At 40.8% G+C, this 26,231-nt stretch overlaps 2 protein-coding genes across 12 annotated transcripts in view; one reads left to right on the forward strand and one right to left on the reverse strand.

The window, feature by feature from the left end:
* LOC116843026 (synaptotagmin-7) overlaps positions 1-26,231 on the forward strand; it is a 198,189-nt gene that overhangs the window by 66,155 nt on the left and 105,803 nt on the right. For 4 of the 10 annotated variants that reach the window (XM_032813013.1, XM_032813014.1, XM_032813012.1 and 1 more), the window contains one exon: positions 10,706-10,950. In XM_032813013.1, coding sequence (XP_032668904.1) covers positions 10,712-10,950 — 239 coding nt within the window. In that variant the 5' untranslated portion in view covers positions 10,706-10,711. Of the gene's footprint in view, positions 1-79; positions 3,754-8,786; positions 8,819-10,705; positions 10,951-26,231 lie in introns of those variants that run through there. The other 6 variants (XM_032813007.1, XM_032813011.1, XM_032813008.1 and 3 more) reach the window with 5 other exon arrangements.
* Positions 1-26,231, reverse strand: part of LOC116843024 (vanin-like protein 1) — a 154,226-nt gene that overhangs the window by 63,328 nt on the left and 64,667 nt on the right. Inside the window, exon 1 of one of the 2 annotated variants that reach the window (XM_032813004.1) lies at positions 8,720-8,744. The exons of the other annotated variant lie outside the window; for it this stretch is intronic. The gene's annotated coding sequence lies outside the window, so the exon portion shown is untranslated. Of the gene's footprint in view, positions 1-8,719; positions 8,745-26,231 lie in introns of those variants that run through there. 2 annotated transcript variants of the gene reach the window in all.

Below are 26,231 nucleotides of genomic sequence, written 5' to 3' on the forward strand. Positions count from 1 at the left end.
AGGGCGAACTGCCAGTGTGGGGGCAAGGAAACTGGAGTAGGAGGGTGGAAAATTGGGTGAGAGCGAATGGGGGTAGATAGCGTACGATATAATTGAGCAAGGCGGCGGCGGCGACGGCGACGACGATGACGACGACGGTAGCGGAGAGAAGAGAACGTTTCGCGTGTTTGTTGTTTGTTTCGCGTGTCTTTTTAAGGCGGCAGCGGGGTGTGGAGCTACGATATCCACCGTGGTATTTTCCCACCACCCCATAGGGGTGTGCTGTCGGGCAATAAGTGCTGACATCTGCACTCTATGCTCGGTGCACTTGTGTTCTCGTCGCTGTGAGATACAGGCCGTGACGTTCTTCCGTCGTCATTGTCGCCGTCGGTAGCGTGTGAGTATGTGTGTGCGTGCGTGCATGCGTGCGTGTGAGAGTGCGTGTGGGGATGCGTGTGGGAGTGCGTGTAGGTGTGCGTGTGGAAGTGCGTGTGAACGTGTATGTGGATATTTAGCAAGTCCCTGAGCATCTCTATGTGTATCAGCACGTGTGTAGACGCGAGTGAAAGCGCGAGAGAAAGCGCGACATTGCGGAGGGTGTATTTACAGTCGCGCAAGGTTATTAGCCGACGTGATAGCGATCGGTATAGCCTTAACGCATCGGGTGCAACGGCCGCGCTCGTTTCCTTGGATAAACGTTCGCGGGGGAATTCCCCACGAAGCGAGTTAATTTACGTCGTTAGGCAGCGCGCGTTGCAACGTGCAAATCGCGAGCAATTTTTCCGCAGGAGCAGATGTTCCGCGTGGGACAACGGGTGCTTCTATCGGCAGCGCGCTCGAATTGGTTCGCCATCCTCGTTCCTGGCGGAACGCCAGGAACCGCGACGGAGGGGTCAGCCGAGAGGAAATTTGGTGAAACGTTTGCCAGGCGTGCTTAAGCAAATGATTGCTCTACAATGCATATTTCTTCGCGCGCGATCTCTCTCTCCTTCTCTCTATTTTTTTCATTTCGCGGGAATGAGTTCGTAAAGAGGGGAAAAGTGTCGGATGTTTACCACCAACACCTGTTGTGTGGCAGTGTTCTCGCAAATCATACTACTTATACATTAATTGCATGCTTGTTTTATTTGTAATTTTAATTGTAACATTTTGATCTTTAATTTTGTCGTCACGTAGAGTCGTAACATATTTTACGATATAACAATAAACGCCGTCTCCAGAGTGAATGTCGCGTCCACGAGCGATTGTCGGATAATCCGACACCCGTAATCTCCACGATGGAACTTTAATTGGGAGTTGGATCTTGAGTCAGCCCTTCATTCGTGGCGGGACGCCAGGGATTGCGCTGGGATGATTTACGGAAAGAAAATTTCGCTCGCGCTGCATCCGTTATCTATTCTTGTCGGTAATTTATTTTCGTCCCGGCGATTATTATGCCATATCTAGACGGGCTATTAAGAGCAACGAATTGCTTCCGCGTCGCAAACTGCGGTCTCCGTGTAAGCTTCTTCAAGAATCCGCATTATGAAATTTTGGCTCTTCGATCACGCGCTCCGAAGATAATCCCGTCTTTATTGTCTAGCATATTCGACGGAATGAAAAGAATGGATTTTAATGGACCGGTTGCTTCTTCGTTCAATCTATATCGTGAGAAAAACGACCTCTTGTGGAAGAATATGTTGGAAAAGTGCCATGAAAAATTCGCAACGGACAAAAGTCTGACAGACAAAAGTCGTGTATGAAATATGGACGCATTTAAATATGTCAAATGAGACACGCTCACACGAATTTATGATGCATTTTTGTCAAATAGCAAGTACTTCGTACTATTAAATGAATATTAACATTCATCAACAACGCGGCTATTTATCTCGAGGAATGATCTTAATAAGCTCATTTAACTTTAGGTTAATCTCTTGGATCTTTTTGAGCAGACTTAATTAATAAGCACAGCGTTTTCCGTTTATGCCTTTTGCGATTTGCTCGCCGCGTTTTCCTTTTTCGCCCAAGACAGCGAAGTATCGACTTCGTAGTCGTAGATATAAAAGTTTTGAATTATGCGTCTCTCCAAGAGTTATCGCGCTTTATCGTCGTTGTAACAGATGGCTGCAAAAGTTTCGTCGATCCGCCGCGTAACCGCGTTATTTTTCCAACAACCCAAAGCAGTCCCACGACATTATAATGTCTGTCTGTGTTGTTACGTTTGAAATGCTCGCGCGACTCTATACAGACCGGTTTGGAGAGTTATCGTCCATCTCTGGTAACTTTCGAAAGTACACTCGACAGCGGAACAGATACAACACTTTTTTCTCCCCAGTGAAGTTAGTAACTCACCTAGTTGCCACATTTCAGAATTTCGGATTTGCGCGATAAGCGGTTATGACAGCAGATGAAATGACAGCATGTGGTATAAATGAATAACGTGATATATAATAATGATAATACAATATGAAAACGTATTAGTACATGCGAGAATATTCCGAGTAAAACCGCTGCAATAATGGCGCTCGAAGAATTAAAGAATGCTCCGAATATAAAAGAGGCATCCGACAGCACAACTTAAATTGAAAATCAGGGAAAGGATGTGAGTATGACAGTAACGCGAGAAAGAAAGAAAGAGAGAGAGAGGGGGAGAGGAAAAGGGAGAACGAGAAAGAAAGTTCTCACATTACTATCATACTTGCATTTCTTTGGATTTTCAGATTATATCGTCAGATATCTTTTATATTGAAGCACAAGATTATACAATACTTTGAGCATCATTATACTGTATATATATATAAATGTGTTATTTGGGCTAAATCGCTTTTTTTCACATTTCCATGTTTCAAGTTACGTCATTTAATATGTTTAAACGTATTAAATTATAATTTACACGTCTTTTAACACATACACGCATAATTGGATTTGTTGTATATTGCAACAAATAATTCGTTAGTTTAATTCGGAATATTCTCGGATGTATTAGCATTTTTTACTCAATAAAATTTATTTTCACAGCACGTATTGGTTAGCTTTTTGGTTCTGACATAACCGATCACCGCGAGCAGTGATATTCAGATGTGACAATTACAAATATACTAATTTCTAGAAAACAATTGTGTTCAAGTCGTTTTGCTCTTGACTGTACGTCCGTAAATAATTTTTCTCGTGTCTTCGTCAGACGCGCTCCTACCCGAGGTAATATCGTTACGGCCTTGCGTTTACGTTATCGATAGTTCAGGAAACTGGTTGCGAATGGCACATCAAGGGATTATCTTATTTTCGTCGCCGGCTGCCAGACGGCGATGTCGTCGTGGGAGTTGAAAAAAGTTTGAAAAACGCGTGAAAAATTCGTCGTGTCGTGAAAGAAAGATATAATTCTTACGGGCGCAAATGCACGCCTCTTATTTAACGCTATGTTTTTCTACGTGCTGGAATTCTGAGATTATTTATGGAATACTTGCCGAAGGGTGCAGAGATCCACATAGCCACTCGAATGTCTCCGTCACGCTTGGGGGTTGGACGATGACTCTCATACCGCATAAATTAAGTGTAATGACGGGGGCTTTAGGGAGACGCTCTCTGACGAGGGTCGCGTAGGGCTTCGGAAGAACCGTTGACGTAGTCGACACTTTCGATTTAACAAAAACGTGTCTGTGATATCGCGAGAGAGATATTGAGGAAAAAAACATGATGTATACGGGACTTGCGGACCAGTATTTCTCGGACTTGGATCCAAACTCCGATGGCCCGCCTCGAGCAGTCGATCCAGCTGTCCGTGCTCGCAAACTCGTAAGTAACAGAAATTTACCAAGAAAGTTTATCCGATTGTGCGGCAACTACGTAGCTCGTTAAGTGAAGGGCGACGTTCATTTGATGGAATTTCCTTCGCGTAATGGATTTTAAAGCAAAAGTAGTGCCTGAGTGCTAATAATACTGATATTTAAATCTGGATATTTTTATCTGTTTTGGTATCTAAATACGAATATTTAAATTTTCAATATAAAACATACATACGTACACTGCATGTATACATACTTTCTTGGAGTGAATCAGTAAAAATATTTCTAATTGAATTAGTAAAAGAATTATTTCACCGATGATCAGTAGCTATTCACGGATTTTCAATTCAGACCACTCTCACTTTACTGCTCCGTCTTATATCTCATCGATTCTAACCAATGGAAATAAGATTTCATTGCAAGATTTCTAGTACATAAATCCGTTTTGTCGAATCCAACTTTTTGCGTTTAGGGCGATGGAATTAGTGGCTTCCACGCGATTTGCGTGCAATGACATTGCCTATGTTTGCAAATTGCATCAAGGATAGAAAGTAGCTTCTATTAACTGATTCCTTCAGTGAAATTTTACAAATTACAGTGCTATACTTATAACTGTGAACCACCATTAGTTATAACTATAGAATTTCAGTGAATAATACATTGATTGTATTTTAAAGAGCATGTTCTATATTGAAAGTTGAAATATATTTATATTTAAAAAACAAAACAATAAGAATGCGCAGAGATAGTTACCAGTTATCACACTGAGAAAAAATATTTGAAAATTTATTTATGGGATATAAAGTGAACATACGTTTTATATCTCATAGATAAAGTTCCATGTATCTTTTTCTCAGTGTACGCTGAGAGGAGAAAATATTTGCAAATTTATTTGTGGGATATAAAGTTTATTTTATTTGTGTGAAATAAAACTTATTTTTGCGAAATAAGTTTTATTTCTACGAAATAAACTTTTACTCTATAAATAAATTTTCGTATATTTTCTTCTCAGTGTAGTGTCCATTGGTATTATTTTTACCTCGCGGCTTTCGATCATTCTATTGCGATTCATAGCTTTCCGTAATTAAGATGAGAAATATTACAGAGACGTGCAAAAATGTCACGATACGTATGAGATAATCAAGTGTCATAATGTGCTGCTGTATATGACATAGTATTGACTTGTGTCAATGCGACAGTTACGGCGGCTTTCAACGTACGAAAGAGCTGATTGCGGCTATTGCGCGCACGTTTAAAATGGTCCGAAAACCACCGTTAATTAACCGCTGATTGTACTGCGTTTCCTGTGTCCGCTACCGATCGCTTCATCAGCCGATAATCGTGTTTCGATCGGCCACGTGATGTAACGTATTTAAATACTATTTTTTGTGCGGAAGGTATGCTTTTTTATTCGCAGGCTGCACCTCTCTGTTTGTATTCCCAGAGCACGTCCGAGCGGAACCGTAACGTTAATGACTGTATTGCGTTATTATTGCCGATCTTCCTCCTCCTGTCTTTCGCGACATTTGTTAGTGTCCTCGCAAAGGGACGGTTTACCTTGTCGCGAGCTTAATTGGCATTGCGCGTAATCGTGAAAGTATGTTAATGAACGAACGTTAATTTTATTAACGCGCTCTCTTTTGCCGTCCACACGCACACGGCAGAAAGAGAGAGGGTGCCTTTGATCGAGGATTTACATTGCGCGGAAAAATCGAGAGAACGTCTAAGAAGCGCGTTTACTTTCGAGGGGGATGCGTGACAAGAGGGATTATAACGAGTTGTCGTGCTTTCGCTAAGCTGAAATATGGGGGTTCTGCGCTGTTTCAAGCTGTTCTTCAGCTCGCGCGACATTGGAAATAATGCGTATGGAGGGGCGCGTGATGTATAAATATACCCCTTGACATTTTCCTCCCTGACGCTCCGTTGTGTATTTTTCATATATCCGCGCGCCCGTTCGAACGGCGAAGCGAAATTAATTTGCAAGGTAACGCTGTGAAGCAAACTTCGCTTCGATGCTATCTCGCAACGTGATATATTTGCTGCTATATCTCTTGAATTTGAAATTAAAACCCTCGTTACCAGATATATTCTCGCCGTATAAATAAGAGATATATAATTGGACTAGAGTACGCGCGGACATTACTTTCATTGGCACGTAAATGCGTTTGCAAAATCCTCGCATATTTAAAACATGTCAAATATTTTTTCAAGTAAAAGAATTTTACGTTTTAATAAGTAAAACGGTTTCACCGTGCGCCATGAGGTAAAAATATAAATGTTTAGACCCGTACTTCCTGAACATTCTTATTATTTTAACCTTTAAATACGAATATTTAAACTTTTAACACCGAGTATACAGAGTGTCTGACGATAAAACTCTCTCGTGTACGTGTAGATTGGGTTAAATTAAATGAAAAAACTCCTCTATCGTTTACCAAACAACTACGTAAAAATTTGAATTACTAATTAAAGAGGATTGCTGAATAATCGCGCATGGTCGTTCACCAATCTTCTTTAACCTTAAGATCCACACTTTCAAAGAATTACGGACTTGCCATATTGGAATAATGGCTACCCCACATCATGTATTTCGTTATAACTTCCACAAAAGTCAACCGATTTCAAAAAAAATTATTTTTCCATCAAAAAGCGAGACTTTAGGAAATTCGTCTATGTATAGAGAAATATGAAAAAGACATAGTTTAGAATATATTTGCTTGTAAAAAAGTTTACACTCGAAAAAACGCTTTTTTGAAAAATAAGTTATAATTTTTTTCTAATAAAAATAATATACAAATCTGCTTACAGATTCTGAAGTTGCAATGATAAGAAAAAAACTTGAGAAGTACAGATTCCAATGTAAAGAGTAAAACTGCAAAGGGTCGATATTGATGATTTTGCATTTCTTACATTCCGTGCACGGTGTGAAATTCCGTATAAAACTTTCGTTTTATTTTATTTTCTTTATATTTTTTCGATATATCCGATAACGAGGGTTTTAATTTCACACTCAAAAAATGTAATCACGACTCCGTTGCAAAATAAATAACATCGAAGCAAAATATTTCTTCACGTCAGTATTACCTTGCAAATTAATTTCGCTCCGCCATACTGTAGTCAAAACGACCGAAAACGTGGCATAAATTCTGTACATGCTCAGATCATTCTAAATCATTATACATAACTTAAATTTATTGTTTTTTCGATAATTATGATGAAATTTAATATTGTATAGCAATAATTCTAATTGTACAGGGTGATCGGAAACAATCACACTCGATTAATATTATCGTATTTTTTAACGAATTTTACTTTACCTCTTGCAAGATGTTATTCGAAACTTAGTTGTTCGAGCTATAAATAGTTAGCTTTTTATGGGTCAGATGCGAATAATAGGCATAGGCGGCACAATTTACTGTCAGACGTAGACGTTGCGTAATACACATGTGACAATATTCATACATCTTAGTTTGAAAACTTTTAATGTTAATGTAATTGTACACATTAGTAAATAAATTATTTTAACTTAGTTGAATATATGATTTTAACGTAACGTGTAAGAATGAAATAGTCGATTGCAAGCAAGCGAGCGATACATTCATATGTACATCGGTGAGATACGCAAAATAACGAGACCGATTAGAAAATTCTAAGAGAGGTTGCGAATCACGGTATTCACTGTAAGACGCGAATAAACATCATATCTTTAATCTTCGTTTTCGTGAATTACGCCTGCCACGAAAGAAACATTCATAATTCGCGATCAAATCGGATGTAATAAACTGGAAAGAAACATAAACTCGGTAATGTTACAGGAACGAAGGCGCGCAGCATTAAAAACTGTCATTTTCAAGATAAACAATTTTTACAAAGGAATACGAATTCGTCAATTTTCTCAAATGTAAAAATACTTTGTATGATTAATTCGTTCTTTTTGTGCTTATTTTTAAAGTTTCTTGTATTTGAAAAGTTTATATTGCATTTATGACAAGTTCGCGTACGCGAACGCAATCAACTATTTCATCTTTATACCTTATGTTATAATCATATATATTCAACTAAGTTAAAATAATTTATTTACTATTACACAATTACATTGACATTGAAAGTTTTCGTACTAAAATGTATGAATATTATCACATATGTATTGTCCAACATCTATGTCTGACGATGAATTGTGCCGCCACTGCCTACTTTACGTATCTGGCTCGTGAGAGGCTAACTATTTATCTTTATAGTTTAGCAACTAAATCTTGGATAACAAGAGAAAAAAATAGTTTTAGAATTCGCTAAAAAATACGATAATATTAATTAAATGCGATTGTTTCCGATTACTCTGTATAATAAAAGATATAAAGTACAAAATACGAATACTATATTTATCAAAAAAAGAGCAACAGCGAAAATACAAAGCGATTTTATATAAAGAAGCGAATTGAAGCATTGTACATATTACTAAATCATTAAAATTGCGAATTAAATATAAATAATGGGAAAATTATCAAGAACAAACAAATATAGTGCTTGTATCAGGAAAGAAATTACTGAATACATTCATTTCAATGACATAAATGGTTTATTAATATATATAAGTTATAATTTATTAGTTAAGTTATTATTAATTCATAAATTTAGAGTTTAATTATTTATTATTAATTTATTATTTATTATTTATAGTTTAATTATTTATTATTAAAATACATAAATTTATAGTTTAATTATTTCGTCTCTTTATTTAGTTGAGTAATGTCGTGTGTTTTAGTAGCGAAACGAGTTTCGCTTCTTGTTTGCATTATTTTTCTGTTATAATTAATTGATATTAACATATATTTATGTATAATATTAGATTAGGTTAAGTTATGCTATGTTCTATGCATATAAAATGCTTAGGATTAAATTCTGTGAGGCTATGTTTCTTTGCGTCAATATTTACGTCAATATTAACGTACAAATAAGAAAACGCAAAATATACTTACTTGTAAGAAAATCACCGTGGTCACCACACTTATTTATTATATAACTATATTATTATTTTACTTCCAGATCCTTTTTGATTGAACACTATTCGGACGTTGGTAAGCAACTGAATCAAATGAATGCAGCTACATCATGGATGTAAGAATATATGGACGGAGTCCAAAGTACGGTTATAACGAGGAGCTATGAAATCTAAGAGGCAAGAGGAGTATATTATCGCGATCATGCTGACACAGGAGTTTTGTATTTATTTTCACTGTGTCAAAATAGCGATCGTCGCTATCTTGGTCGCTATCAGCTCTATTACAATACATACAATCATTTCCCTCACTCCTTGGGCTTCACCTCCACGACAATATGCTCCGTCCATGTATTCTTACGTTTATGAACTACATTTTCAAAAAGATCTTAGGCAAGAATGCCGATTCAGTTACATTTGCAGCACGCTGACAGCGTGTAGAAGGGATGGTTCCCATGTATGCGTGTTCTGTCCGTGTGCGCCTCTCACTTCAGCTACACTTCAGCCGAAGTGAGAGGCTCATACGGACAGAACACGCATACATGAGAGCCATTCCTTCTACGCGCTGTCAGCGTACTGCAAATGTAACTGAATCGGCATCCCTGGTCTCAGATAGTAATGTACACGGCTGCCAACCTCGCAGTTGATAATTATTAAAATAGTAGACTCGCAATGTTTTACTTAGGATAAAATTTACCTCAGTGGGTTAACCTGGGGTTAAGTAATAACTAAAAAATCTATATGATTATTTGCAAAATAGTAGAGAATTTTTTTTCTTCAGTTTGATTTAACAAACAATTTAAGTTTGATTGTACGTACAGTCACATATTGTGCCGCACCACGCGCGATCATTCGCCAATTTTCCTTAAATAATAATTCAAAAGTCTATATGGTTGTTTGCTAAATGGTAGGGATATTTTTTATCCAATTTGACCTATAATCTACACGTACGTATCATATTATCAAACACCTGTATACGTGCGTTCTGTGTTGAAAGTTTAAATATTCGTATTTAAAGACCAAAATAACAAGAATGTCTACAGTTACGTACTGAACTTACCCACATTGGTACTTTTGCCTTAATGGCCATGACATCCGTCTATCATTTTCACGTGACTTGCGGACGCTCGGTATGAAGCTGAATTAAGCACAGAATTTCCGAAACGTCCAGCTCAATCGGCGTCTTTCAATCGACGTCACGTACATTTACTTTGTACATGGCTTATCCGCGTCTCGGCCGAGGTTTAGCTCGTCGGGATAGTTTGCGTGCACGTGTAGATAGTCGAAATCGCCACGGCTGAATTTCATTCGTGCATGGAATGACAGGATGGTTTATCTCGCGGGCGTAATGTCTAGCTAAGCGCGATGCCTTCCCGACTGCCGGGCCAGACTACAGGTATAGACGCGCGGTTAAGGTATACGCCGTATTGACCGGGCGCTCTTGCCTTGCTGCAGCAACCTCGGTACCTACCTACCTATCTATCTAGCAGCCAACCTACGTGCAAAGTCTGCAAATGGATTTTTCGGACGTGTCTCGGACCGTGTTGTGGGAAAGGTATATTCTCGTCGTCGAAAAGGCTAACTCGATAGGTCTCTCGAAGAAATCCCATGTCACAACATAGGTTCTGTCTGTCGAGCATATATACAGTATCGCGGGTCGCTTCGATAGAGGGGTCGTTGAAGTCCTTCATCTTTTATTTCGCGTACGAACCGGACACGTCTTTTTTGCGTTTAATATTTATGGAATTGCGCGTGCGCATGAGCTTAAAGACGATAGCGCGAGATCGTGCCAAACGCCAGTCACGAAATCCGATCTAATCGCGATTCCATTCATCACGGAGCTTTTCTTTACGTCGTGCTGGAGGAGGAGGAGGAGGGGAGGGAGGAGGAGGAGGGTTGATACGGACAAGAAATAACCTTAAATACCCCTTATTTCAGCCGTCGCGTTTGTCTCTCTGCATTTCAGGTGGGCATGGAACGTCGTGACGTCATACTGACAGCAGTTTTCGGAACACTCGGAGCTCTCGCAATTCTAGTAGGCCTCGCATTTGCAATGTGGCTCTATCTCCGTGCCAGGAAGTCCAAGCAGCGGGACGACGATCTCGAGGAGCAGAACGACAACGGCGATGGCTCAAGCCAACAGCAACAACCCATCAAGAAGAATGGCTTCTTGAACTTGAAGACACCTCTGATCAGCACGAAAGCTCTTGGGTGAGTGAGTGGTGTTTTATTTATTTTTCATCCCGTGGGCGCCTGTGCTGAAACAGCTGCGCGATCGTTGCTTTTACGATCTGCTCGCCCGGCTCTTTTCCCGAGAGAGCTCACTCGGAACCGCGAAAAAGGACGACTGTTTGTATCGCGACGCGATACGTTAGTCTCGCAAACACGTGCGGCTTTTCCTTTTCGGAGTTACCGATGTAAATCGCGGCAGTTAATGGCGTTGGCGCAGTTTTGAAGTTGACATGCGAAGAGCCAACAATACGCGCGAAACTACGTGAGTTCGGGGACTCCAATGGAGCGTGAGAGCCGCGATTGCGTTCAAGCGATTCGCGTGCCCCCGTTTGTCGTTTCTTCGGTCTCGGCAGATGTAGCGATGTGCTCGTAACTTGTGCACAAGTACCACTAATATGGAGCCATATCTCTTCGGGCCGACTAAGAACGTCGCTCGCGCCGGCCGAAAGCGTGCGAATACCTTGTCTCGCCATTATTCCCAGTCCCGCGACTTCGGCGAGCAATAACACTCTGATGACTCACGGTGAGATTTTAATCGGCGAAATTAATGAGGCCAGGATTCCTCAAGGAAGGAACGCCGCTTTCCTCTTCGCGCGATTCGTCATCGAGCGCATTTTACCTGTCGAGCTTGCAACGTCGCATGAGCGCCGCAAGCTCTACTCACGACGGGATACTTCTCGCGAAGTAGCGGTAGCACGAGTGTAGTCAGACACGGGAGGTAACGGCGACGGGTTGCCGACGGTAGTCGGTAAGTCCCGTCGTCGGCAAAATTCTGGTTATCGACTAGAGAGAGAGAGGGTTTTGCCGCAGCGGAGACAGCGAACTTCATCGCGGAATTCGAATAACAGGAATCTGCAAAATGCGCCGTATCAGTGGAATGTTTATTGACGGACGTCATTGTATCGCCGAACGATACTCGAGCTTCTCCCGATGAGGGCCGTTCGTTACCGTCATTAGCTCTGAGGACAATTGAGTTACGTGCGTTGCGTGTTACGTGCAACGCGCGTTGCGTGCATTGCGCGTTGTGTTGCGCGTGTGCTCGTGCGATATCCCTTACAGAGAGCTCTATTCAATTCGAGGAATTTTTAATGCACCGTAACTTCGCAAGCCACACTCCCGCGCGATCAATACTTCTAATCGAGACCGGAGTTCTCGACGCATACCTTTTTACACACCAGTTCCGCAAGTTTGTGCTTTGCGAACGAGGTGCGAGGGTTGTGCAAAATTCGCGTGCCCTTCCACAGGCGCTTCAACGAAATACACCCGCTTTAAGATCGATCTCATTAATTCTGCGCTCTTAATTAGGCGATGCTCGTTGTGCGAAAGCTTTTCGTTGTATCTGCAGCCCTGAATCTATTTCTCCGTGTATATCTCCGACAACTTCCCGTGATTCCGTCCTTTGGTAAATAGAGCTGGAATTATTTCAGCGCGTATATGCGACGGAATACGTGAAAGAATCGTTAAGTCAACGATTTGCACAACGTGTTTTCTCTTCTCATTCCCACGAATTTCTGTTTATTTTTCCTCTCCGTAAGATGCGTATGTCGAGCGGTAAATGATTGACAAACAAAACAGAAATCCCATCAACCCGCAATATCGCCGTGTAACAATAAACCGCGTAACAATTCAATTTTCTGATTTTCAAGCATACAAACTGTTCAGCGGGCGTCGATATCCGTGGAAACGTCCGAGATTTCCAAACATTAAATTCTTTATGACGTTAAACATTAAGACATTTCTACGGTTGTTTTTATTCTTGACGAAATGATGGTGCTTGGCGACAAGCGACATAACTTCCGTTTATGTGTGTATAAGTACTTCAATAAAACAAATCTTTTCTCTCAACGCGACAACAAAGTTTTATTTAGTTGCAAAATACGTTGCCCGGTGTCGACCGTTAAAAATAAGAAATGTTCGACATTTTGACCTAATTCCACGGACAGAAATGTAGAGAGAAAAGGGCGAAACAAAAAACTTTTTCCTCTCACAAAATGTTCTCTCTTACATTGTGTCACAAATCTATGAGGACTATTCATACTTTTACGAAAGAGCTATGTTCCCAATCGATCGTACGTATACAAGAATGATCTAACCCACACATAAAGTACATTTTGAAAAAAATAAAGATAAAACATTGAAACATGTTTGAAAAGGTACAGTCAGTACTGAGATTTTTCGTTCAGGAAGTCAAGCATGATCAATTTCTTCATTTTTAAGGATGTTCATTAACTCTTAACTTAAACTCTTCACAACTTCTAACTTAATGATAAGTAAGAAAAACACAATTAGTAAAAAACGGCAGAACTAGTAAAAAGTAAGTGTTTTTTGATTAATTTTAAGTCCCTAAAGTTTGAATCGTTGTTCTTTTATGTAGAGAGATGTATAGACCAGCTATTTTGGTAACAAAAACTAAAAGAAAAATTATCTTGTATGGGTTGCATCATTCTATGACCAATTATAAATTCTCATTGATTAATGGGTATCCGTTTTACGAACAATATCCACGAGAAATCACATCCGGGAGTCCGGGAAGGAGACAATGACACGCTCTAATCACTTCGGCGATTCAATTATCGAGAAATTTGCACGCAGATAGGAAGCACGTAACTGTGGAATATTCCGCGCGATAGCGGACAAAAACAATAGAGACGGCAATATACAATTTTCAATGGCTGTCGGAGATTGCGGCCCCGAGAGAGAGCGCGTGCGTTTAGAAATGCGTCGTGAAGTTATATCCCCGTGCTTTTCAGCGCGAATCGCGACGGAACAAAACGAGCCGTATGAATAGAGAGAAAGAGAGAAAGAGAAAGAAAGTGAGAGAAAGAGAGAGAGAGTGAGAAGGGGGAGGGAGGGAGGGAGAGCTCGAAGGGACGACTTCGGGTACAGTTGACCGAAAATCGTTTGTAAATTTTCTAATTCGGAGCACAAACACGCACGCACTCAGAGAGACACATCTACACATAGGGGGATTAACTAACCAATGAGAACCGATGTTTTCCCGTGTTCTTTTGACGCTCCATATTCATGAACGGAAAATAGGGTCGAGCGGTGGTGTCGCGCGGTATCGCGCGAAATGTCTCCGGGCTGCAGGGAAATCAAGGGAACACAGTGATTTATCCACACGGTGTGAACAGTATAGTGAGTCGGTGTTTAGACGAAGTTCCGCTGGTATGGTTGTTAGTCCCGGACTCCGGAGACCGAAACTTAGGCGAGCGTCATACGCCGCCTGAATTATCGTTTCGCTTAAATTGACACGCCGAGCGAGTCCGGCGGAGTTACTCACGGATCTCCGCTTCCTCTCGTGGGCCGCGGGAACTTTCGTTATCGCGGGTTTGCAAAATTTTCCACCGGCACGATCGCGCGGAAGAACGGATGAACGGGCGCAGCCGGACGGAGGCGCGAGTTCTACAAGGATTCTCCGCGAGAACGAATTCGCGCGAGAGTAATCTATTAGCCGTAAGCCCCCATAGCGTTTTATCGCGCCGCGCTTGTCCGTTGCTCGCAAGAATGGAAACGGCGGGTGCATTCGAACGAAACTTTTTCCACGGGAGAGCGGCCGAACAGTTCTGCATTCAGCGGCGCCGAACGGAAAACAAGTCCCTTCTGGTACCGGCTGCAAAACTCCATCGGACGAATTTGTCGCGTTTTTTCCGACCCTTTTCTGCTTTTTTCCTTTTTTTACCAAGTTCTCTTTACAGAGCGCCATATACAGCGTGAGTGTGGCAGACGTGTAGTCGCCCTCGGTAGGTACGCTCAAGAGAATGGTCCTGCAGTCATAGCGAAAATTGTCTAGACACGAGAAATTGAGGCTGAGGTCGATAAATGTCTAGCAAACACCGCGATATCGTACATGTTTTGTATTTGATTAATCGGGATGACACAGTCTCTGTCTGAACTACTTGTGATATTTAACTAGCGAAAAAGTCTCTCTCTGTGCTTTCCACCCAGATTGAAGACAGCTACTCTTCTTAGAACAGTGACTGCGGTAGATAAAAAAGACGAAAAACGAGAGACAAAAGACTAGCGACGACTAGAGACAAACGAATGTATAGTCCTCGTACTCAGCTAAATTTGCCTGTGGATATCGTTAGAATGCTGCTGCTGCTACTGTTGTAAATTCTACATACCACAGACAATTTCCTAGGAGGATAAAATAAACAGCGATAGATTTTATCTGTAACATTCAGAATTCTACTTGAATCAGAATAAAACATTTTTGAGTGTAGTAGCCAGATAGGTATATAGGTGCTCACATCTATCGATTCGCCTCTCTATTTGAAAATAGACCCGTAACTTCCGTCGCCAGTAGTTTCGTAAGCTGCTCTTGTGACGACCACTAAGACGCTTCACGCTGTCGCTCGCGGCCCGAGTCGTCAACTCCAGTTCACAGCAGCGTTGTTACAAAAGGGGAGAGTTATAAGTCTGCTCACACATCGACGTTTACGTCGATAGAATCAAACTTCGCGACAAGACTCTGCGATTGCGCAATCTTGTAACCTCCAAAATTAATTGATGAATTCATAGATAATTTGTGGGTAGGTGAGAGAGAAACAGAGACAGAGATAGATAGAGAGAGAGAGAGAGAGAGAGAGAGAGAGAGAGAGAGAGAATCGTGAAAGAAAGAGTTGCCAAATTGAATAGTCGATTTTGTATGGAAATTTGGCCGTATTTTTTGCGGACGTCTTGTATTTGTCGTTTGCCACTCTTGAACTTTATTCACAACTGGGTAAGTCGCGCTAAAGTTATCTGAAGCATTCTGCTCGTATCGCGCGACTCACACACGCGTCTAACTCAAATATGCAGTTTACACGAAAGACAAATTCAGGCCACGCGAAATGCATTAAGATATCTAAGGTTTTTTGCACTACCAAAACGTGCAAGAGCGAAAACGTTCGCGAGACATGCGCGACATTTTGGCTCGCGATAAGCTCCCCCCACCTGTGACCCACAGTCGACGTTATTTCCAGCCGTACGTTTAATTAGCGTATTGCATGCTGTTGCGAATTTTCACGGTATGTATAAAAGCGCAACGCCGCGCGTGGATTGCATTTTCTTTGCGTAATTACGTGATTCGAATTCGATAGGTATCGATAACCTCGTTTTGGACAACGCCGAGAAGGAGGCTCAGCTTCGCACAGATGTCAAATCGACGGAAGGTTCTTACGCGAATGTAATTTTCTTAATGGGGTCAGACCTTTAATTATTAATACGACCTCAATTTCTACTTCTGGAGCAATAGTCTCTCGACAAAAAAATTCTCACTGGAAGGATGTGTATCGCGATACACACACACACACACACACACAGAGAGAGAGAGAGAGAGGAGAGATGTTACATTTATCTGAGAATATTACATTATATCATTCAATGCTTTAATGATATATTTTTCGTAGCTCGATTAAAGCCGACAACCTTCGACACGAAGATGTGGAAGACATACAATGGGTTTTCAACGACGAGTGATTTTATCAACAATATCGCGTAGATGTCGCGCGTTTGGATTTAACGTGTACAAATCCTGTGCCAATGTACCATTCGTTATTGATTTTCGCACGTTACAGCTGATATCAATGGGATACATGATGGTTTCGAAACACCCTGTGTAACGCAAAAACGGAAGCAGCCCGGTCTCCTCTTCGATCCACGTAAGACAAAAGGAGACGAGGAGAAAAGAGCATTATCGTCGGGAGTATAATAAAAAGTCACCCTATTATTTTTCTCCCCCGCGTAACGCATCGGTATTTCATCTCTCGCGTCCTTTAATGAGGCGCGGGTCACCAGGTATATATACAGGGCGTTGTCAAAAGTCATAAATTAAACGGTAAGCTCGCGCAAACTCGGCTCCCTTCGTTTAACACAGATAAATAAAACCAATACATTTAGAACAGATTGATTTATATATACAGGCGTAACATTTATATGCGGCATATATCTTTTAGGAAACAGAACGGCGTTGTTCTGTTTTCCAATTTGCGTGTGGAAAATAGATCGGTGGGTGTGGAAAATAAAAACAAAAAAAAAGAGAGAGAAGGAAAGGAAGAAGAATCGAAGATAGATGACTACTCAAACATTAATCATCTCGAACATTTAACGTCTCCGGAAAAAAACAGCTGCAAGAGCTCTCTATTACGTTCCTTCGATATTAATCGAAGACCAGCGGCGATAAATTGTTTCGGAACGAGCCGAACAAATTGGCACAGCGGTAGGTTAATTTAAGCGCGTTTTAATCGGCACGATTGCATCGTCTTGCGCTCAGCGGGACCGGCCGAAGCGCTCTAATGTATAAGGGGTAACAAAGCAATTAACGTCGATTAACGTCCAAACGACTTTATCTTGTCTGGCCTTATTCATCAAAGTCAATCATTACCCTATTACGTCGCATCGCACTTTGTGCATCTCGCCGGGAGATAATGGTACCGTCTTGCGCGCAAACTCTTCTATCTAAAGTAGCTCTTAATTACGAGAAGCGACTAGCTTTCTCGCTAGACCGAATTCGCCAAAGTCGCGAGGAACTAGGATGATTGATTGGCTCTCTCTCTCTCTCTCTCTCTCTCGATGTGACAAATGCAGCGTATATTAATCGACTGGATTGAGTATGCATATTCGACACACATTAAGGCGAATGCGTTGAATGTCATGTTGTAAAATAATTTTGACGGATACATTTTCTTCGTATCTGCAAAAAGCGGACACATTGAGAGAAAAAATATGAAGAAAATAAAAAATATTTATTCCGTGAACACTAGTAACAGATTTCTACTTATATTAATATAGACATATAGTAGAATGTCTGTCTATCTGTCATTATGTTCCCTATGAATTCTTAAACCGATTGACCAACCTTTATAACCAAATTTTATATAGTTGTTTTCTAAAACCTTACAAAAAATGTAGTCTCATTTATGTCTACCATGAAATTGGGCAACCTACCTTCTTCTCCTGCTTTTAACCCCTTGATAAATATTATTAGCACTTACTAAATATATATTTTTTATTTTTTAGATACTTTTTCTTTTAGTATATCACAGAACTTGGTTAACTTACGTTGAACACGTGGCTCTTACTTATCTCGAAATCTCATCGTCTTTCTTTTATTTCTATTATTTCCCGGCTCTTTCCTCTTTCACCTTTGGCATTCCGTCGGAATGGTCGATCTTCTGTATTTTACCTTTTACTCGTTGTCTTCTTTACACTTCTTTTCACAGTTCATTTGCTATCTTCTTTATTTACATTCATATCTCTCAGTTTTTTATTCTTTACTCATCATGCTCCTATCTCTTCTCCACCCCTTTCTCTCTTTCTTTCTCCATCTTCCTTCTTCTTTCGATTGCTCGCTGGATTCTTATTGTCGACGGATCGATATGCAAGCTTGAGGGAGAGGGAGGCGGGGAGCGATTGTGTGAGACAGAAAAGGGCGAGAAAGAGAGAAAAACGACTATATAAAAGACGCGGAGCTAGCAGCAGAATAGACAGTCACTGTACCTACAGATCGTTATCGAGGTTTGAGAAAATCTCCGGGATAATGAAGCGCACCGGGGAAATTTCCCGCGATAGCGAAAAGTGAATAGGGAATATTATTTTTTACTATTGTGTAACGGCAATCACTCACTTCTTTTTCTCCGTGATACTATATTTACAACGTGAATAGCGTTTAATATAACGCGCAGTTGTACTATTCACATTTATACACCACTGTGTCGAGATGAAAGCTCCTGAACAAGGTACTATTTACAGTCGAAGTACTTTGAAATGGTTTGTTTCAAACGTAAAAATGGATCTTGAATGAATATACACATTGGCTTTAACATGAACGCAAGCTAGTCGAGTAAAATTGTTTGAAATCATGTGATTTAATATTGGAATACTTAAAAGAAAGTTTTTGTGATCCCACAGTATGCAACTGTTATATTTTCATGTATTTTCGATCAAACATTTTTCTCTTTTCCAAATAACGTTCGACTCGGATTTAAAATTCCCCCGGAATTGTCTGAATTTGATTTCACCGAATCATCTTCTTTCTTCACTTTAGTTTTTCTTGCGAAATCGCGCATGAATGCACACATGTGTACTGTGAGATTAAAGAAATTCGCTTCGTCCGGAACAAGTACAAGAGACCGATTTTGCTTGGAGTAAGAAGGTTGTGCTTGGAGTGGCAGTAGAAACTGCACTTCGGAATAAAAGGTAAAAATGCTTGCAACGAAAGTATCGGCCGCTTGGCAATAGCGTACCATTTTTGCTGCAAGGAAAAACGCCATTTCCTGCTAAGGCGAGATTAAGTAATTTTCTTTATTGCGGTTGCACGCTCGCGTGAAGATTTCCGTGATATCAGGAATAAGGAAGGAAGGAGATACATGGTGAAACGAAGAGAATAAATTTCGAACTTTTACATCGGCGAGAATATTATGCGCAGATTGAAAGGAGTGTGAAAATCTGGTCGAATTGAACATTGCTTTTTCCGATTACACACGCGTAGCACAGTCGACGGTAAGATATGATAAAATTATGACGCGACTGAGAGAATAATGCACGTTTCATCTGAAGAAGTGTGTTACTAGCGTGAAATAACGCATTTTTTGCGCTAGAGAAGAGAGAGAATGTTTTCGCGTCAAGAGCGTGCTTTACATCATGCGCTTTCGAGTGTTTTTGCTGTTTGACTAAACGCGACCCGCGATGTTATATTACGTTTTTTAAAAAAATTTTTTCGCCTTTTGTCGAAACACGCTCGATGGTGTCCTATTTTGCTTCAAAAAGAGCTCTGTTTTTCCATCCAACGGTGGTGATATTTTAATATGCAGTCGAGTATTTTCGCGTTTGTTGACCGACTAATATACATCAATCGCGATATTTGGAAAACACCAGCGAGCAATAAACGAGAGGACGTTTTTTTTCGCTTTTATCGCGTTGTCGTGAAATTCGGTCTTGCATCTCAACGTGGATCGCAACGAGAGAAATTTTTATTCAAAATGGAAGTGATTATATATCCCTCCGGTTAGTTCTTAAAAATGCACTTTCCGACTCACACTTCCAGACTCGAAGTAAGAAAGTTGTTCGGCTTATCCGGACTCTCTGACCAGATCCACCTGCCTTTTCCTACTTTTGTATAGAACAAAAGAACAAGGGAAGAATATAGTTTGCTAAGTTCGCAGGCAATAACGTGGCCGTTGTACGTTGAATTACGTAGATCGTGCACGATACACTCACTTTACTTCAATTTCCCGTGCGAATGATCTTTCTTCCAGAGTGAGTTTTTTCAATTGAAACCGTTTTGTCTTGCGCAGACTTGGTTATTAATTTAATACACCGGGGACCAGCAGGCGGGTCTCTATTTCACGCGTTGCCATTTTTGCGCGCACGTGTTTCATCAGAGCGAAAGAAAAGTCCCAAGAAAGACCACGAAGGAACGGTCCGCGGAATATAGTAATTAATGAGAACTAATTGTAAGTTTTCATTTCCAACGCCCGCTCTCTCGCGAAAGAAAATCGTTTCCCGTTGATTTATGTTACGATTTATGTTACACAGGTCTGGACTGTACGTTCTATTTCGCAAGTGTGGAGTCCTGTGTCCACGAGTATTGGGACTTTTATTACACACGTGTGCGGGAAAAATTTATTTTGCCAAGTCGTCGCGTTTCATATTGTTATCGTCTTTTTTATCGTTATTACCTTTTGCAGCGTATAACCGAACGGACTTTTCTATCGTTCATTTAGTCCCAAAAAGAATTTTGAAGTAAAATTCGGAGATTAAATACTAAATTGTACCAGAATTGAAGTAAAGTAGCTAAAATATTATACACTCAAAAGATTAGGTCTTGCAGTTACGGCGAAAATTATCTAGATACGAGAAATTAACTGAGATGAATTAATGACTAGCAAACACTGCGATATCGTATGGTTTTTTGTATCTAATTAATATAGATGATGGAGACAATATTTCTGTCTGAACTAATTTAACGAGAAAGTCTCTCTCTGTGACGCCCATCCAGATTTAAAGCCAGTTACACTTTTTATGAACGTGACTCAGGTAGACAAAAAAAGATTAGTGCGACGAGAGACAAACGGATATATAATCCTCACATTCATCTAAATACGTTTGCAAATATTGCTACACGGAGATAATTCTACAGTGAAAGTTATTATGAAATTTTGTAGCTGAGGAATAGGCCGATATTCTGCCGTAATTGACTAATTTTTCAACTTATATGTGTCATTTATATTTTAGAAACTAAAATGTGCTATTCGGAGATTCGCTATATTTTTAGCAAAATTTATTGTGCTTTTTGGAAAAATGGACTTTACTGACAGTATATTCCCACGCGTACTACTGAAAACATAACTCTTAAAGTGAATAGTCACTGATATCAGCTATGAGTATAGCACTGAGCACTTTCAGTGTTATATTTATAACTGCAAATCAGTGTATATTCACTGTTTTCAGTGATGTTTGACTGATTTATTTTAAGAGAGTAGTGAAATTGGAAAAAATTGACATGGAAAGAAAGCACAATATTCTCTCCGAGTAGAACACTGCTACTGTGAATTCCACGGACAATTTTCTAGCAGATACAAAAACAGCGACAAATTTTGACTGTGACATTTAGAAGTCTACCTGGAACAGTAAAACGTGCCTTCGAGTGTATCTACGGAGCATAGCGACGGATGCGCCTGACGCGCGAATGTGGGAAGAAACTACGGAATTCCCCTCGTCAATATCCCTCTTCTGATATGGTTAACGAACGTACGTCACACTCGGTTAACATAGTTTAAAGCGAAAAACGCGAGTTGTTGCATCGATCCGCTCTTTCACGAGCGATATTACCACCTTCGGCACGAGTTCCAAACTTTCCGGAGGTGTGATTTTATACCCCGAGCATAAAGTTCCCAGACACAGGGTAGACTCAGGTGGTTTCCCTATGATGGATGGAACGACGAACACAGAACGGGGGAGGAGCGGGCGAGCGGCGGCGGACGCGCGCGTGCGAAATTCGCCATTGTTTTCGCTTTGGCTAGCTATATACTCCTCGACGCTTGGAATTTCGTGATCATAAGCTAATGAAATTACCGTGGTTCTTGCGTGACAGATACGGGTCGCCGCCCGACGGCGTGTCACTTTCCTACAACGAAATTTCTCGGTTTTCCGAATTGTCCGCGGCTTCACAGTACGTGAATATATACGTCAACCGCATTAATCAGCATGAGACCTTACACGATCACGATAGGCAAGATACATTATTTCTCGAGGGGGAAATACTGTATAAAGCGAGTTAACTTCTCTTTCCGTCCTCTCCAAATATAATTAAAAGTCATGAAATTCAAAGTACTCCTACACTCGCCCTCCGGGGGATTTCATGCTAATAAACCCAGCTAATGCCATGTTTAAATCCGAGATGTTTATACTTCTATATCGTCTTCAACAGGACGCGCGTAAATCCTCCAGTTCCAACCTCGAGGGAGAAGGGGGGAAAATAAGCGGCAACAGGCGAATGCGTTTTTTTGTTTTGGCGAGGCGCGTTAATTACGCGCGCGCACACACAGAGAAAGAGATACGCGCTTAGCCTGATATTGTCGCGCGATAATACGCGCGATAATTCCGGTGGACCTGCGAGCACGTTACTTTCCGATTTATCGCGGTGATTTAGCACGGGCCGCAGCCTCGCAGTATAATATTTCGGTGCATATTGGCCGCGCTATCGAGATATTTAAGTTCGTGTACCGCGCTTGCAGTTCGCCCCTGCAGTACCTGCAACGCCAGGCTGCAGCGCTCAGGAAGCAGAGGGCGTAAATCACGAGTGATACGAGGGGGGTGTTACTCGTTGATGCGGAGGATGTGCACGGGGAGAATGTGCATGTCCTCGAATCCCGCATACCGATACGCATGATGTATCGTTCAACCCTCGACTGACGTGTTTATGCCCTGCACTATATATGCTGCGTGATTAGCGTAGAAGCGCGCTCGACGCCTCACGACGCCTCAATTGTCGCGCGTAATTAAGAAAATCTTTCGTGCGTTGGGAGTTGAAAAGCTACATTTGTTATGACATACAAATTGAATCAATCGCGCAACTTGCGACTGGAGAAAAGGAAACGAAAGTTTGTGATTATCGGAGAAACGTGACGTCCCGAATCGAAATTACCTACCTACCCTCGACCTGAACCCTCTAACATCTGTCTATTCCGCAGGATCGGTGTATGTTTAACACACACAGAGGTACTGAACGGTTAACGTCGCTGAATGGCAGAAAACGCACACGATGCCATTTCTAAAGAGAATCTCTCGGTAAACTTGGTGGGTTAAATAGAATCAAGAGAGATTGATGTTTCAAAGTACCAAGATAGGCGTTAAATGGAATATTGAGGACGAAAGTAGGATCAAAATTTCAACTTGAGATATCTCTTACTTCCCTTTTCGAACAAAATATCGCGTGTAACACAAAAATATCGCGTTATGCCGTCGGATAAAATCAGCGAATGTAATTTTAGGGAAATATCGTGTAAATTAAATGCCTGTCTGATATTTAATTTAATGTTTAATATTAAAATATGCTTATTATATATGTTTAATTAATTAACATTTTTACGTGTGCGAGCAGCAGAACTCCAATGAGACATTCGCGAATTAATATTTCCACGAGCCAACCAAGGATTGACAGAAAGCGGATGCATTTCACATACTTTAGCATAAAAGCAGCGCGTATTTTCCTCTCTTTTTTCTCTGACAAAGGTAAAACTAACATATACGTAGTTTTCGCGTACACGATTAAAAAAAAAAATAAGGGCAGATAAATAAGCGATTGTAGCGAAAGCCCGTAGAGTGCAACGCAAAATAATGGCTCATCGCGCGGGCGATGAAGTATGAAAAAAGTGGACGTTGCTGCTTTTTGTTCGTGCACCCCTCGCGTTTCGATTTCGCCGGAAAAAGCCCGGCGTTTTTCGAGTCGATTAAACGAGCGTCATCGAAGTAATTTCATTTCTATCGGTGATTCGCAACGCGCGCCACATGACGAGACACATCACGTCGCACCATCTCGCACCGTATCGCGAATACCCCGTGTGTGTACAAAGTGTTGCATTAACGTATTGGTCAGTATGACGGGTAAAACGATTTACGACACTTTTTCATATCTCTTTTAATGGCGAACATGAGTGTAAATCGTTTTGCAAATGAGTCGATGTCGTTTTGCAAACGATATCGCCAAATGCGAGCTAAGTCTGTGCTCGGGCACGCACACCTGTCAGCGAAACGAACAAAGCGACTCGTTATACCTGCACTGAAAACAAAATGTTTGATATTTGTATAACTATAATCATGTAGAGAAAGAATTGCTACAAATTATGGTTGAGAGAGAGAAAGAGAGAGAAATTCACTTTTTTATTAAATTCTATTATCATGTCAGTGACAATAATTTTACATGTTACTACTATCATTTTTCTATTAGATTGATTAGAATAATCAATTATAGTTGGGATAAAAAATAACTATAATTTTAGTTAGATTAACCATTTGTTTTTCTCTCAGTACGAATTAAAATTTTGACCCTACTTTCGAGCTCATTCCCACTCTGAGGTTCAACCTCTTTTGATTCTACTTAACCTAATAGCTTTGCCGAGAAGTCTTTTTTAGAATCTACAAGTGGCATTTTGTGCGCTTTTTGTCGTTAAGTAGTACTTCAGTTTTTATATTGAAAGTGGAATGAAAAGTAATGGAATTTCGACTTGAGATGTTTAATATACATGGAAACTGAAGTCCTACTTAACGTCTCTAAACGTATATAATTTGTAGATTCTAAAGAGAAATCTTTCTTTAATCAAAGTTAATAGGTAGATTAAATAGAATCAAAAGAAGTTTATCGGTAAGACCTCTATAATAATACTTATATGTCCCCATTCACGCACTATCAGTGAACGAAATCTGTTTAGTGTTTGCGGTTAATTTCCAAACTCACCATCAGACGGATTTTACCAGAAACGAAATGAATCCATTTCTCGAGTACCGGGACGAACCGATGATAACGAATTGGTAGCAATGACCTTCACACTGTTTTCTATATATTGATAGTAGTTTCAAAGTAATTCTTGTATGTCAATACGTACCATTCTCTTGTTAGACTCTTTTGAACCTAATTTTAAGTCTCGAAGTATCAAAGTAGGCGTTAAATGGCATATTGAGGCCCAAAGTAGGATCAAAATTTCGAACAAAGAGACACACTGATTCTATAGAATACACAGATGTTAGAAAGTCGAAGATAGTCTAGAATTTACTGACCAATGCGTCAATGCAACATCCTGTATACGCGCGACGACTCCTCTTTTCGTTGATGTCACGCCTTCGCCGTGGCGCGCGTCGCCTGCCTTCTTTGTCACTGTCGAACGGATAAATTATTCAACGCCTCGTGTCGCCGGCGGAAAAATAGCGTTATGAAAACGCAATGTTGTGCGCGATAAATTCTTCCCCTTCCCCCCTCCCCCCTATCTTTCTTCCGCCATCGGGGGCGGGGAGTGTGCCAATTGGAAGCGTGCCAAGTGGCGAAGTGTTTCGCAGCACTTAGGACGACGCGAAATGCAACAGATGCCACTTGTTACGTTGCGTGCTATAACTGTTTGTGGGTCCTTTTACGCTCTTCAAGTGACTCGATATCGCGACCATCGTCGGGACACGCGATCGATCGGCGAAATGGACATTAACTAAATGCACCGTCGTCGTTTACGAGAATGAGCTATTCTCCTCCTAACTTGGACCGTGCGATTTATATCGCGCACTCCCGCCGTCGCGAAAGCCTGCTTTCTATGTATCGTCAATGTCGCGAGAGAATGCGTATGAATCGTCCGCTGTCACGCCACGGTTCGATATTATAACGACGAGACACTTCACGTGGATATGAAAAATATACGCTGTGCTCGCTGTCGGGATTAAAAATGACGGTGCTCGATGGAGAACGTACTTTCGTGGTACGTGCTTGCGCAGTATATTTCGTCATTCTTGTGAGAATAACGCCGCTTATTAATTTGAAACACTTCATGTTCATCGGGGCTGTTATAAAACATGCATCACGAATCACGCGCGAATAATTTACGTGACGTTGTATAGTTTTTTACGTGATCAATTTTCCATTCTTTGTGATATCGTGTTCTTCAGCGGATGAATTTCGCACTAGAAACTTGAAAATAAGCGACACACGATAACATGTTTAAAGATGACATCGAGATAGGTCGGCGCGAAGGTAACGATTCATAGAATCGTGGGTTCTCTATAAAAAGTCTCGTTAT

The sequence above is a fragment of the Odontomachus brunneus genome, unplaced genomic scaffold (assembly GCF_010583005.1).
Source record: "Odontomachus brunneus isolate Ranch 3 - 2012 unplaced genomic scaffold, Obru_v1 Obru_scaffold_029, whole genome shotgun sequence".
Taxonomy (NCBI): Eukaryota; Metazoa; Arthropoda; class Insecta; order Hymenoptera; family Formicidae; genus Odontomachus; species Odontomachus brunneus.